General features: G+C 39.4%; 2 protein-coding genes and 1 long non-coding RNA gene across 3 annotated transcripts; 1 reads left to right on the top strand and 2 right to left on the bottom strand.

The window, feature by feature from the left end:
- The first annotated feature begins 211 nt into the window (after positions 1–211).
- Positions 212–3,054, top strand: LOC131327380 (gibberellin receptor GID1C-like). The gene is made up of 2 exons (XM_058360516.1): positions 212–666; positions 1,468–3,054. The coding sequence occupies exons 1-2, from the start codon at positions 628–630 to the stop codon at positions 2,452–2,454; spliced, it is 1,026 nt and encodes a 341-aa protein (XP_058216499.1). The 5' UTR covers positions 212–627; the 3' UTR covers positions 2,455–3,054.
- Positions 958–9,377, bottom strand: LOC131327381 (uncharacterized). Its single transcript, XR_009200283.1, has 2 exons — positions 9,149–9,377; positions 958–8,466 (listed from the first exon to the last, which is right to left on the bottom strand). It is a non-coding gene; the product is annotated as an uncharacterized LOC131327381 (long non-coding RNA).
- A 1,880-nt stretch (positions 9,378–11,257) lies between these two features.
- On the bottom strand, positions 11,258–13,663 carry LOC131327379 (uncharacterized). The gene has a single exon (XM_058360515.1). It carries the CDS (start codon positions 13,433–13,435, stop codon positions 11,465–11,467), a length of 1,971 nt encoding a protein of 656 aa, XP_058216498.1. The 5' UTR covers positions 13,436–13,663; the 3' UTR covers positions 11,258–11,464.
- Between the last annotated feature and the right edge of the window lie 1,734 nt (positions 13,664–15,397).

Here is a 15,397-nt window from a genome sequence, read left to right as displayed (position 1 = left end):
AAAACCTTTTCATATTTGTGCTCGTTCGCGCTGTTACGCTCATGTACGCGTATTTTGTGACTTTACTCTCGACTATTTAAAATTCCGTTTTATGTACTCCTACGTTCGGTGGCCCCCACAGGAAAAAACCAAAACAGTTTTCCCTTTCGGCCTTCCCCCCCCCCGCTCTCTCCCCCCGATGATCTTTAGCCCCCGACCATACATTCTTTCTATCCTACGCAGCTTTCCTTATCCTTCACCCCTCCACATCGTACTATATTTCTCTATTTCTACTTCCACACCTCTCTCTCTCTCTATCCTACGCAGCTTTCCTTATCCTTCACACAAACCCCCCCCCGGTCGCACTATATTTCTCTCTTTCCACTCCACCTCTCTCTCTCTCTCTCTCTCTCTCTCTCCTGTCTCATTTCAATAGTAGCATCATTTTATTTACTCTACCAGTCTACCCGACTGAGAGAGGGGAAGAGAGAGATGGGTTTGGTGTTCGATGTAACTTGATCTTCTAGAGAGAGCAAGAGAGATGGGTTTGGTGTTTGGAAATGTGATCTGCTGTGATTTGGGGTGATCTGGGTTTAGGGCTTTCAAGTTTAGTGCTTGATTCTTCTTCTTCTTCAAGCGCCATTTCTAATGGCTGGTAGTAAAGAAGTCGACCTCAATGAGTCCAAGGTACTACTTTCTTTTATCAATCACAAGGGTTTTGTTAATCAATTTTCGTTTCTTTTCTTTCAACTGTACATGTATGTTCCCCCCTGCCCGCCCATTTATGCATAATAAGTAGTGTTTTGTCTGATGGTGGTTATGTTAATTGATGCCAATTTGTTTATTAAAAATGGTAAAAACAGCTTACTGGACTGTAGTTAAATTTTAAAAATGTATTAAAATGTGTGAAAAGTGTATAGAAGTGTGAAATAATGTATTGAAAAGTGCAAAAAGTTCATTGGAGTATGTTTCCCCCCGCCCCCCTATCTTTTTGTTAGCTTATTGACAGCCGTGGGAAGGACCCTTTGTTTATTTTCTTTAATCTTTGACTAGGGTTTTGGATTTGTTGCTTTGTATTAACTTGAATTGGTGATTTCTAGATGGGTTTTCACCAATATGAAGATTGGGCCAAGATTTGTTCGTAAATTTGTTTCTATGTTGAGGTCTCTAGGAGATTTTCTTTTAACAAGTGCAGTAGGTTGCTATAGGTCTGCTGCTTTCCATTCTATCCATGACTAATTTCCCTGCTTATTGCTTTGTTTTAATTCGTTCTCTTGTGTACCGTAAGTACTTTTCTGCGTATCTTTTGGGTATTTTGGATTTTGAATCCTTACTCTTTTGGACATGTTATCATGTTGGTGACTCATAATGGGCATCGCCTTTGCTTTTTTTGTTTGTGTGATTAGATACTCTATATTGGTGGAGATATTACTATTTATAGGATTGAATGAGCATTCTATCTCAGTTTCACTTCCATTTTATGCATAGATGGTGGTTCCACTAAACACATGGGTCCTGATCTCCAATTTCAAGCTAGCTTACACTCTTCTCCGTCGCCCGGATGGCACTTTCAATCGCCATTTGGCAGAGTTTCTTGACAGGAAAGTGCCTGCCAATGCTAACCCGGTTGATGGGGTTTTCTCATTCGATGTGATAATTGACCGCGAGATTGGCCTACTTAATCGAGTCTATCGCCTTTCTGACACTGAAGGTCTTCCTACTATGGTTGAACTTGAAAAGCCCTTGACCTCTGATATTGTCCCAGTTATTATTTTCTTCCACGGCGGAAGCTTTGCTCACTCCTCTTCGAATAGTGCTATTTATGACACACTTTGCCGCCGCCTAGTGGGCATTTGTAAGGCTGTTGTGGTATCAGTTAACTACCGGAGAGCACCTGAAAACCAATACCCTTGTGCCTATGATGATGGATGGGCTGCTCTTAAGTGGGTGAATTCAAGGCCTTGGCTTCAAAGCCAAAAGGACTCGAAAGTTCATATATACTTGGCTGGAGATAGCTCTGGGGGTAATATTGTTCATAATGTTGCTTTGAGAGCTGTAGAATCGGGGATTGAAGTATTGGGAAACATAATGCTGAACCCGATGTTTGGTGGGGAGATGAGAACTGAATCGGAGAAGCGTTTGGATGGGAAATACTTTGTTTCTATCCAAGATCGGGATTGGTATTGGAGGGCATTTCTTCCTGAAGGGGAGGATAGGGACCATCCAGCGTGCAACCCGTTTGGTCCAAAAGGTATAAGCCTTGATGGAATCAAATTCCCAAAGAGTCTTGTGGTCGTGGCTGGTTTCGATCTTGTTCAGGATTGGCAGTTGGCTTACGTTGAAGGGCTAAAGAAGTATGGCCAAGAAGTGAAGCTTTTATATTTGGAGCGGGCAACAATTGGGTTCTACTTGTTGCCAAACAATGACAACTTCTACACTGTTATGGACGAAATAAGTGATTTCGTTAATTGTTAATTGTTAATAGACGTAATCTTTTACTGACGCCCGACAATACTTGAAAGCTTGACCTTGGCCACAGTTGTTATCTCCTGCAAATATGCATGTTTGCAATTGTTTGAACTTTAGTACTCTGTAGTTGGTTTTTGTAATTGCTGTTGTGCTACTTCGGTTGGTCTGGTTCATCTCTGGCGAGATAGCTGGCCTTTGGGATGATGATTGAAGAAGGCAATTGGTTCAGCAACTAGCTGGATTGGAAAGCTGTCTCTATATTGGCTCTCAGGTGTTTGGACTATGAGTAATGTGGTTTTATGTATTTAGTGATCATAGGCGGCAAAGCCGTTTTAACTCTGTTTAGCAGATCTACCGAATCAAGAAAATTACCCTTTCTGCCTGCTGTTGACAGAGGAGAGTAAGCTTTGAAGTGTCGGGGTAATGTTTGGTGGCTGATCAATCCTAGGTCGGTGCTAGCTAACGTTTCATATATGGCTAATCATGTGACATGAATGAAAAATATCCATTGTACTGTATATATGTGTATGATGTTTTGATGCAAACGTTTTAGAACTATATGAGGAAGTTTGTTTATCTATTGTATTTGTTGGCTTGTTCGCCTTCTGTTTTGCTTGTTCATTAATCGATTTGCTTCTGATTTCACATTTTCTTTACACTCTGAAGTTTGGTATTTCATTCTGAAATGGATGACAAAGTGGCAGGTGCTTGCTATCATTAAGTAGTTGTAACTGATATCTCTTGAATTAATCTGTATTTGAATCGCCTGGGACATGCACAAGTTCAATTATCTATACCATGATTCGGGTTAGCCCATGATGATAACAACATGCCAACTTTGTGAATGGTTGACATCATATAGAATAGAGAAAATGGAGATCTATTGTGGGCTTCAGTACTGTGTAAGTGTGTGGTCTATTTTTGGCATTGGATTTAGGTATCAAGATCCTGGATACCTTGAAGCTGTTTACTAGTAGCATATTGTCCTCCTGAAGACTGTTTCCCAGTTGGAGTAAACTAGCTTGATTGATAGGAATACCCATGTTTCCTTTGGGAAGTTTTCAACAAACCATCTATGATATCGTACGAATCCAGATCACACACTCCACTGTCTGTGCTGGAAATTCTATTTTCATTCGAGTAGCATGTTATCAGTGTGCATGTTGCCGTGAATGATTGGAAGAAGTTTGCAAATTCTATATGTATTTGCCATTTTGTGAGATTCTCATTCAAATGATTCTTCTTGTCATTTTAATGTATGCCTGATGAGGATTGAGTAGTTTGGAACTCTTGGGATGGAAGCAAATAGAGAAATTGGCTTGTTTTGGAAGAAGGCAAAACCACCCGGTCCACCCCTATAGAAGCAGTTATGATTGAAGATTGGATGCATTAAAGGGGACCACTAGACAGCCACAGCCAATGCTTTTAAGCTTGTAAGATTTAGTCTTTTCAAAATGAGAGTGGAATATTAATTGAATTGGTAAGGAACAGCTAAGCTCTGGACAAAGACATGTTAGCCCTGCCTTGTTCAATTCACCTAGCCTCTCTGGCAACCCACAAGCCAAAAAAAATTAAGTAGATAGAGAAAATCCATCTAGTTTGGAATTATAATTAACTTTGCTTGGATCTAACTTCCAACTTCGTAAAAGAAAGATGAAGTTGAAAATGTAACGATCCGACCTGGCTGACCATGGGCCCTCTTTCGGCATGAAAACTTGGCCTTAAAAGATATACCTAAGAAGGTACCATGTAGCATTCAGCGGGTGTTAATAATCCAAGTGAGGCTTTAGCTTCCAACCATGTGCAATGTCCTCAGGCATAGCACCCTATGTAGACCACTGGGTCAATAACTTGTTGGAGCCTATCCATGTGATTCAAAATGCTCAAGTTAGTAACAACTTATATGGTTTCTTATATATCCTATGGAAGCTTCCGGTGTGGAACGGAATGTTACGGAAAAGATAAATCTATTTGTTGAGGGGACCTATGGTGTTCTAATGCACGAAAGGGCTATAGCGCATCTGAATGAGTCCCTTTAAAATCTCGCTATTATGATCTGAACCGTTCGTTTTACAAAAGTAGTCAAAATATTATTTATAGAAAAATCAGATTGATGAGATATCAAAAGTTAGATGATCTGACAACATGAATTTTAAAAATTGGATGGTCTATATGATTTTTTTTTGGAAATTACTATGTAAGACAGATTTAACTGGATCACGTGGTTTGCTAAAATCCCGTTAATCTTATTATGTGTACAACTGAAGTGCTTAGCTATTTGATATCCCATTAATCTCATAATGAGTACAACTGAAGTGCTTAGAAATAAAGTGAATGCTTCTGATCATGATGCTGAGATAAAGAACTCTATTGAGGTCTGATTAATCGGACCCAGACTACCCTGTAGTTTAGGTCTGGTCGTATGGGTCTGATTAATCTCTCTCCTGTTGACAGTTTTCAAAAAACTGGTTTGCTAAAATACTACATATTATTATGTTCCTATGTTATCCAGTTTGGTTGGGCTGGAAGAAGAAGAATGACAAATGAATAGGGATTAGCTCTCCTTTGTCATCTCATCTCCCCGTACTGCACCAAACTATCATTTTTGGGGGTCTTTTAACTCTTTATCCCTTGCTATTAAAAAACGATTCAAACTGCTCATCTTATAAGTCTTGTAGAGTATCTCATAAAACAGACGGATATTAGTAGGTACATGAATTAGGTATATATTGTTTAAATTATGGACGATTTAAGTTCTAGATTATATTTGTCTTCTATGAAGATTTGTTCATATTTTTATTGATATATCTGTCAAGTTGATTTTTTGATAAAACAAGTTGATTTTTTGATAAAATGTTTTCTTTCACGGGACTGCAAGGTGAACGGTTCGATCATTGTTACAAGCTCTGGACGGGCACAAAATATAATACTACTAGTTTGAAGGTGTATGGAGGAAGCAGATCCCGAATAGATGTTGGTCAACATCAACACTTGAATAGTTATCCAGATACAATTTATATATCGCTAAATACATTCTTCTTATTTCTGTCAATTTTTGCAGAAAAAATGTGCAGGCATGATGGGGAAGTCCTTGTCCTTGAGTGAGTGTTGTTTATTAATGGACAATGACTTGGACAACTACATGAGAGAGTTTTTTTTTTGTTTTTTTTTTTATGACTGGATGTTTAGGTCAACTCGTGCGCACCTCGATTAATTTCGTGGTCCTGAAATTAACGACAGAACAAACCTTCCAAGCAGCCCCAACGTTTGAAATGTTTGGCCTCCGTGAAATTCGAACATGCGACCTCATAAAGTACGAGCGCCTTTCTCATCCCCACTTTGAACAAAACTCCTTGGGGTTTCAATGAGAGAAAGTTATTGGATGGCCATGGGGGGCTCCAATATTCATGGTCATTAAATATTTTTGTGAAATTCACGATTATGTATATAGACCGCACATATAGGGTGTGATGGTCGAGGCTTCTGGAGCACCCACGCAGGGAAGCCAAGCCTCATGGCCATAATACATTTAGTGGAGCAACAAGGTGGTATTTTGGGCTGGGCTTCTTCGATACATTTGGGCCAGTAACCTGTATGGAACTCCATACACGCCCAAACAACCAGGTTTCTCATTGTCTGCATTTAGTGGATGGAAGTGGGCTGTGAATGTTGAGTTAATTGCACTTCTAGGATTGAATAAATATAAATAAGACTCTGTTTACTTAATAGTACTTTTTAAAATTAATTGTTTAAAAAAGTGTTAAATAAACAGAGTCTTCTTCATATTATTTATTCGAAACTGTATAGTGTATCTTCAACCAATTATGTGCTTCTATATAATTTCCAAGTAGGATTCAAACCCGCAACCAATTAATTAATGGCCGACCACTCTACCATCGAGACAAACTTTATTTGATTTTCGATTTACAAGTACACACAGAACTCCGTTTGGTTTGGACTAAAGTGCTAGATTTGATCCAGTTGATGAGATTTGCCGAAAAGTCTATGCTGCATCAATCAGTGAGAATGGGTTGGTTCGACCCGGTTTTTTCCTAATCCCGAGCTCAACCCAAAATACTAAAACCAAAATCAAACCCGAACAAAATCCCGACGGTTTTGCTATCTCGTAGACCATAACTGCTATAAGTCTACGAGCACGTCAAAGTGGAACGGATATCACACCAACACCATGAGTCATTTATATGTCACTAGAGGTCGGGGCACATGCGATGCGTGTGCAAGTCGGATTTTCACAATATTTGTGAAATTTTGATCAAACAATAACTGGGAAGCATTTATACAAAAACGTTGTGAAAATCCGATTTGCACATGCATCGCGTGTGACCCAACCTCTAGTATTTGTTATTAGCAAATACGCACGTTAGGTAGAAGGCATCATTTCAAAGTAAGAACAGGTTTAACGATTTAAAGATTGTACACTGATGTTTTGCCTTCATTAAACAGGGGTTTTGCCCTAATTATCATGCCTTGTAATTAGCTTTTCTTATTATGCAAGGGTGAAATTATCATAATCTATCAACATAACTAAAAGAAAACAAATAACAAATAATTTTTTCTTAAAAAATATATATTATTACCTTTTGCCGAGGTTTTTTTTCCCTTCTTCTCCTCCTGTTCTATAAATTGTTGCTCTACTTCGTCCAAAGCTTCCGAACATATGATAGCAGTCTCGATCTCCTCAAGCATAGCTCCCAATGCTCTCATATCCAAGAAATTTAGTTTCAAGTTTTTGAAGATTGTTGCTTTAGGCCATGTGAGCGGGAGGTTATTAACTATAGCCGAACCAAATTCTCAATGTTTGGCTTGCAGCCTTTTTTCCTTAGACTATGAAATTGATTTTCTTTATTTAGAATGTGCGCTCTCACAGTTGAGTTTGGCATCATTGGCCCTTGCTCAAACTCCATCCACAAATAGTGGACATTATGCTCGTCTTCCATCAAAGCATTCATCAAATGTGTAGCATTTTCTATAACATGTCTTTGAAATATTGTTCGCTTCACATGCATCCAGCTTGGTGATAGAAGGTCTACTATTTTTCCTATAAGGTATTGTTCACTTATATTTTCTCCAACATTTTGCAAGGCTCGACATGTCTCTATTTTTCGTCGAACAAAATTTTCAACTAGTAAGCCCTCCCTCTGACGTTTAGATTCAAAATCATATACTGCATTCAACATATCTAAGTGATTATTACGACGCAAACATGGAGAAGGCCTCATGAAAACCTGCATAAAATGTTATATATACAATTATTTGAACCTAAGAGTTCTCAAGCTTAACAATTTACGACCCATGTAAGTTTAAAAACTTATTTAGAATCTCTGTAGGGGTAAAAAAAAGGTGTTCATAATCACGTACCTGTTCAGCCTCTCCATAAATCGCATCTTTCATTTGAAGATTTTTTTTAAAAAAAAAGAACAACACCAACTTGCATGCGTACATAACAAATTATCTTTAAAATGTGGAAGGGAAAGAAAATAGAAGTTATAAGCATCATACTTTGTTTTTTTTTTTTCATTGGCACCACTTGGCTGCTCGTTTTCCTTGCCCCTTGTGGTTGCTATTTGTCTTTGTTGTGCCATTTCTCCTTGCCTTCAATTTTGCTATTAATAATTGAATAGGCGAAAATATTGGTTACAAAAATAATGTTGTGAGCATCCCTCCCAGGTAAAGGGAATAAAATATAGGGAAAGAAGGGCTTTAAATGCATTCAGTCCTACGCCATTTTTTGGTCACTACCCGTTCTTCACATTTGACAATAGAAAAATATAACTAATGTATATTTGCACGGGAAACAAATCAAACTAACCAAATCTTTTTTTTGGAATCCAGTTGCATTTCTTTATGAACAGGAAACAAATCCAATTACTATATACGGAAAACAAAACACAGCTTTAGGCACGACAATAGATGAAGCAGAGAGGAAATCATACCTGGTGGCTAGCAGAATTGAGTGGTGCGAGTTCCGAATTACTTTCAATTGTCAAAACCTTAAACCTGTCAAATGAATTCGCACATAAAGAATGAGTGAAGCATCGGTTATGAACTCATAATACGAACAAAAATGCATCCGAATCCTGGAAATTTCATAACAAATGATGTCATAATTGTTCAGTTCAAAGAAAAAGAAATTGAGAATGGGCATACTGCCATGAAAGGAATTCAACCACCTATGACATCAACTAAAATTTTACGGAACCCAAATGGATAAAAGGTACGAAACAGTTTCTCGTTTCTTTCTTTTCTTCCATGTTTGACTAAGGCTCAGTTTCTAAATTGCTTGTTTAAAGAGAAGGCTCAATTTCTAGACCATAAGATCCCCTTTTTTTTTCCCCCTGATTTCTGAAAATGAACCTCCACAATAACATTCATAAGGTAACTTGATATACCCACCAGGCCACCAAAATCATGCTAATCAAACCTCGAAAACCTCTAAACAGCATCAAAACCAAGTTCATACTGTAAACCTCAATACCCAAAATTCAGACAAATTACAAAACCTAGAAGCATTGGTGCATACCCAGTTCACAAAACAACAAATTTTCACACAACCATCAAAAACCCAAGAGAGATTGGCAGTCAATTGTACCTACAATTTTAGGAAAAAATCGAAGAGAAAATGGAATTGGGGGAAAAAATTGAATGGGTCCAATCTATCAATTCTGTCAATTCAACTTACTTGGTTGAAATTCCTGAAGGCCTATGATCAACAATTGACTTCCGTCTCTGAACCTCGCCTCTGAAAAGCGCATATGAGAGAGAATGGGGTATTCATAGCCCATGAGAGAGAGAGAGAGAGGAGTGGGGTTGTGGGAGAGAGGCGTGGGCGGTTAAGAAGTTGGGAGAGAGAGAGAACGGTTGAGGAGTTGAGAGAGAGAGAGAGATGGATGCTGGCAGGTGTGTTTCAGGAGCAGTGGGGTTTTGAAGTAGTAGTGGGGTTGGAGGATGTGTTTTTTTTCCCCTCTCTCCCTCTCTCTCTCTCTCTATTGAGGACATCTGGGCATGTCGGCAGGTGGTTTTTTTGTGTGTTTAAATGTCTAAAATATCCTCACAATTAACTATTTTATTTTGTGTTTTAAAAGGACACTTATGGAAAGAAAAATACATGACAAAGGAAGGAGACACCAAAGGGTGCTCTCCCTTTGTATATTTTTGTGTTTTAAAAGGGCACTTATGGAAAGAAAAATACATGACAAAAGAAGGAGACACCAAAGGGTGCTCTCCCTTTGTATATTAGAATATATGTGTATGAGGGCGTTCATGAAAGTATATATTGATGATCAAAAAATAAAATTGTAAATATATATTGTGCTTCGGGTTCAGGTTCAGCCTGGGTTCTGACTTCAGTGCGCCTATTGTATAAAATCAAACCCGAACTGAAACCTGTTGTTTTTCACAAATTATAACTTAAAACCAAACATGTAGTTAAAAAATCGGTTTAGGTATCTATTGGTTAGGATAGGAGCAATATATTAAGAACCAGAATTTCAAATGTCGATTTGAGCCATTCACTTTTTAGACCTCAAAATATATTATCATTTATGTCAAGAATCACTTTGATTGGACATTGATCGAGGCTTAAGTGAATTAATTTGTCAAGAGCAATGGAAGATAAGACTAATGCTGTTCTTTTGATCTGAAAATAACAATATTCGATCAACCCAACCTTTTTTTTTTTTGCTTTTTGAAGTTTGCTTATCTTTTTATTTTTTCATTTTGCTCGTAAATTTGCAGGAAGGGTCTGAATTTTTGGTTAGTCTTGAGCTCCCAAAAAGTCAGGATGAACCAGTAGATATGGAGCTTTGTATCGATTTTAATTGGTCGATGGAGCTACGACAAAGGGGGTGTTCTAGCACCCCAGGTTTTGTAGAACTTTACTTAATACCCTAAATTTAATTGGTCGATGGAGCTACGACAAAGGGGGTGTTCTAGCACCCCAGTTTGTAGAACTTTACTTAATACCCTAAATAAATATGCATCTTTCAATAAAAAGGTCTTATTAGCTCAATAAGTTTTCATTTCGTTATGTAGTGCTCCATAGGTCATATTTGTAACGCTACTCATCCATGGGGTGAGACCTATACCACTCAATGTGAGAGAATCGTACAAATAACTGTTGCATTGGATTTTTTTTCAAGACGAGAAAAAAAAAACAATTCATAAAGCAAGTTGTTAGGTGCCGAAAATGAGATGAGAAGACTCTTAAAAAAAATGAAAATGAGATGAGAAGTGAAATAGAGAACTCAGAATCTCACTTCCTAGTCTAACAAAAGAAAGGCTTTTTTTTAGAGGATTGTAAGGGACAAAAAAAATTAGCAAAGAAAATACCTATAAAGTGTACATGAACGGCTCAGATTCACTACGCAGTGCATTTGAGCCGTTCATGTACACTTTAAGGGTATTTTCTTTGCACCTAGCATTTCTGTTTTTGTAACTGGATGTCTTGACCAACTTGCTTGCACCTTGACCAATTCTATGACCCTAAAGTTAATGACCGAGAAAATCCATTCTCCGTAGTTTTCCTTTGTTTAGATCATTACGTGGAACCGTAATAAGTCTCATATTGCATCACATGGGGAATCATTATACGAGATGATCCTCAAGATTCTCATTCCCCTTTCAATTACTTCCCAAAACCATCTAAACTAAAAGGACTCAGATTCCCAGCATTCCAACAAGTAACTCACGGCTTAAAATAGTTGTGGTCTTGCCTAATGCTACTCAAAACAAAACAGTGATGTAAACATGACTAATGAAATTTCGAGCGAAAGAAAGACAAAGCACAAGATAGTTAACCTCAAAACATTGCCCATAGACAGATAAAGAGCCTGGGAAGTTGAACTTGTAGCTTCTTAAAAACATCATGTGGGAAAAAAAACTGTGAGAAGGACCAGCATTGGCCTCATGCCTGAAGAAAAAATACAACTGGATTAGTAATCCATGTAGAACCCTTTAGTTACTCAGCATAGCGAAAAAACGCAGTTGAACCGGAGAATCAGCGCCCGCGGGCAACATATGCAACAGAAGCTACAGCTGCAGCAAGAATTGCTGTCGCCGACGACACCAAGGTCAACAAGTTCTTCCCCTTTTGTGCTTCTGCTACCGAATTCTGCAAATGCTCGAGTTGTTTCTTCATGTCCTCAACCTTGATCTCTCTGTTCTTGAAAGCATTCTTGATTGCCTCCAGCTCTGCCACATACGGTTTCACCGATTCCCCAAGCTTCATTTCGTCGATAAGCCCATCGTTTTCCTTAACAACCCCTTCTTTTGACGCACAAACCATCGCTGCTGCAGCGCTCCTCAACGTCTTCAAAACAAGTTCCAAGTTCGCGTCCGATGATTCCACTTTCGCCTGCACGTCATCAACTTCCTTTCTAGCCTTTGACAGCGAAATTTCCATCGATTCGATCTCCTTCACCAACTTTGTGCATTTGATTTCTAACTCTTTCTTTTCTCCAATCACATTAAGTTTTCCAGCGTTCAAATCATCTACCACTTTCTGAGTTTCTTCAATTTTCTTCTCCATTTCCGAAACTTTCTCCCTCAAGATCACACCATTCTTTTTCTCCTCATCAAATCCCCTTCTAGCCACATCCCTTTCAGAAGTAACTATCTTGATTGTATCCCAACAGTGACTAACTTCAGATTGCAACTGCCCATTTCTCTCTGTTTGATCCCTGCACGAAGCTTCCAACGCGGATATCGCAAGCCTGAGCTCACTCACCTCTCTCTGCATTTCAACAATTTCACTCTCCTTTCCAACTTTCTCCGCCTCAATCTCGACTTTCTTCCTAATGACTTCCTCCATTTTCTGCTTATGCTCATCCAATTCCTTCAATGCACCATCCAACTCTTTCTTGACCCAACCACTCTCCTCAACCAAACTCTCAAAGCTCCTTTCTCTCTCCTCGCTCTCACTCACCAACTCACTAATCTCCCTTTCCATCTCCTTTTCCTTCTCCTCACCCACAACACACCTCTTCTCCAAATCCAACACAATAGCCCTTAACTTCTTTTCTTCCTTTTGCAGACCCAAAACCATCTCATCTAGCGCTGCCACCGAAACTTGCAACTCATTCTTCTTCTCCACTTCCACATCCCTCTCCTCCTCCACCCCTTCTTTCTCTCTCACTATCCCCTCAATCTCTCTCTTCAATCCCTCGATCACCCGATTCGCCTCCCCCAAACTCCTCTCAATCTCACCCTTCTCCCTCATCATCTCCTCAATCCTTCTCTCCCTATCTCTTTTCCCCTTCACCGCACCATTGTACTCCGCCTTCAACTTCTTGACCTCCTCTTCGATCACTCTCCCTCTCTTCTCTGATTCGACGAGTTCGAGCCTCAACCCATTAGTTTCCTCAATCTGAACATCAAGTTCAGTCCTCAAACCATCCCTCTCTCTAGAGACCCTTTTCAACCCATCAATTTCCTTCTCCATCTCAACATAAACCTTGCTCAACTTCTCCTCCAAAACCCTAATCTCAGACTCTCTCTCACCGCACACCTTCTCAATCTCACTCCTCTCTCTCATCACCACATCCATGTTTCTCTCTAAACCCTTCACTCTCTCCTCAACCTCGGCTCTCTCTCCTCTCAACCCTTCTCTCTCCTCCTCCACAGCCTCGGCCTGCTGGCCCGCCTGCTCGGCGACGAACACGGACACCAAGTCCCTCTCGAGGACCAGCCGGGCCGCGCGGTCGCGCAAGCGGGTCAACTCGGCCTGCATCTCGCGGTTCTCCGATTCCGACCGAGTCAGCGCCGATTCCAGGGACCCTTTGGAGCGCTGGAGCGAGTCGACCTCTTGCCGGCGCTCGACGGCCTGCTTGAGGAGCATGTTGTTGAGGTATTTTAGGTTCTCGAGCTTATCGGAATGAGCGACGCCGTCCATGGTGGCGGGTGGGGATTGGTGGGCGTGGTCTTGGTTTTGGGGCGGTTTGTCGTGGTGGGTTGGCTTCTTTTTTGCCATGGATTAATGGGTTTTGGGTTTTTTCCGTTTTGGGGGTTTGGATTTGGTGTTGATTTTTGTAGTGAGTGTGGGGAGAGGAATGGGATGAGAGATGAGAGGTTTTCCTAGGGTTTTTTTTTTTATGGTGGAGAATGTGGAGAGATTGGATGAGGTGAGATGTATATGGCAGGCAGCAGCCAGGAATTAGGAATGTGGATAGACCGGTAGGGCGAGAGCAGGGTTTTGGGTTTTTCAAAAAGTTTTTGTGGCAAATGGTGTATAGATAGCAAAATGGAGTACAAAATTGTCCTTTTGTCGAAATCAAATGTTCAACGGTATGATGCAACAAATTCTAAAAAATAACTATAGGCACCGATTTCCTCCTCCATGGAGGTCTCGGTTGGAGCCCACGAGAGGAGACTCCGGGATCCAGCGGCTAGGGCCGCACTGCTGGAACTATAGGGCGCCGTGCCGAAACTACGTCGTTTTGGCGCCAAAGGAGGATGCCGCCAAAGCCAAACGGAGCCAAGTAATAAACCAACTTTAGTGTTGAGAAAAAAATTATGTGTTCCAAATTTTAATTCGTTTGAATCGATAGGAAGATTTTATTTTTCTGATCATTTTATTTAAAGGGTCATAATTAAATTTTAACTCTAGAGCTCTCGCTGATTAGCCCTAAGAAAATCGTAGAATCAAATATCTCTTAGGGCTAATCAACGAGATTCATAGAGTAAAAATTTAATTATGACCTTTTAGGATAAAATGATTAGAAAACTAAAATCTTTTCATCGGTTCAAACAGATTGGAATTTGGAGAACTTAATTTTTTAACCTCTTTAGACAGTTTATATATTAAAAAATATGATTAAAAAATTAAGTGTTTCAAATTTCAATCCGTTTGAATCGGTGGGAAGATTTTATTTTTCTGATCATTTTATTCTAAAGGGTCATAATTAAATTTTGACTCTAGGGCTCTTGTTGATTAGCCCTAAGAAAGTTGTAGAATCAAATATCTCTAAGCACTAATCAAAGAGAGCCCTATAGTCAAAATTTAATTATGACAATTTAGAATAAAATGATCAAAAAACTAAAATCTTTCCACTGGTTCAAACGGATTGAAACTTGAAACACTTAATTTTTTAACCATATTTTTTAATATATAAACTGTCTAAGTTGAAAAATTAAGTGTTTCAAATTTCAATTCGTTTGAATCGGCGGAAAGATTTTAGTTTTCTAATCATTTTATCCTAAATGGTCATAATTAAATTTTGACTCTATGGCTCTCGTTGATTAGCCCTAAGAGATATTTGATTCTACGACTTTCTTAGGGTTAATCAACGAGAGCCCTAGAGTCAAAATTTAATTATGACCCTTTATAATAAAATGATCAGAAAAATAAAATCTTCCCACTGATTCAAACGGATTAAAATTTGGAACACATAATTTTTTTTCTCAGCACTGAGGTTGGTTTATTACTTGGCTCCGTTTGGCTTTGGTGGCATCCTCCTTTGGCGCCAAAACAACGTAATTTTGGCACCCTACAGTTCCAGCAGTGCGGCCCTAGCTGCTGGATCCCCGAGTCCCACGAGGGGCGGGTTTTGAAGGCCAGAGTTATGGATAGTCGTTGGAGTCTGGACTTCTCTGTCTAACTCTAACACCCCTTTTAACCCCCATTAATGTATACCATATTGGCACAAAAAAGGTACTGATGGTGTACAGACTGGGTTGCGGGCCCTAGGAAGAATAATCAAAATCGTTCACTAATTTTAAAATGAGCTCAATCAGGTAACTGTAAGTGCTTGATCCAATGTATTTGTAGTTGTTCGATTGAGATGATTTTCCTTGAAGCCACTCGAAAAATATCTTAAGATTAATGAACGATTTGGATCATTTGTGCGGAACTCCAAGGTGGGTCCTGTAACCTGATTGTTCACAATCGGTATGGATCAATCGAAAACTAGTAGTTCGCTCCTTTCTGTTTCGC

This window comes from Rhododendron vialii, chromosome 5a (assembly GCF_030253575.1).
Source record: "Rhododendron vialii isolate Sample 1 chromosome 5a, ASM3025357v1".
Lineage (NCBI taxonomy): Eukaryota > Viridiplantae > Streptophyta > Magnoliopsida > Ericales > Ericaceae > Rhododendron > Rhododendron vialii.
The sequence above is the reverse complement of the archived record's forward strand: the minus strand, read 5'-3'. Positions and strand labels throughout refer to the sequence as shown.

What these genes read in the sequence shown, in the direction of transcription:
- LOC131327380 (XM_058360516.1), top strand. Translation starts at nt 628, where the DNA reads ATGGCTGGTAGTAAAGAAGTCGACCTCAATGAGTCCAAG. An exon ending in TCGACCTCAATGAGTCCAAG is followed by an intron (nt 667 to 1,467) that starts GTACTACTTTCT and finishes TTTTATGCATAG; the next exon opens with ATGGTGGTTCCACTAAACAC.
- LOC131327379 (XM_058360515.1), bottom strand. Translation starts at nt 13,435, where the DNA reads ATGGCAAAAAAGAAGCCAACCCACCACGACAAACCGCCCCAAAACCAA.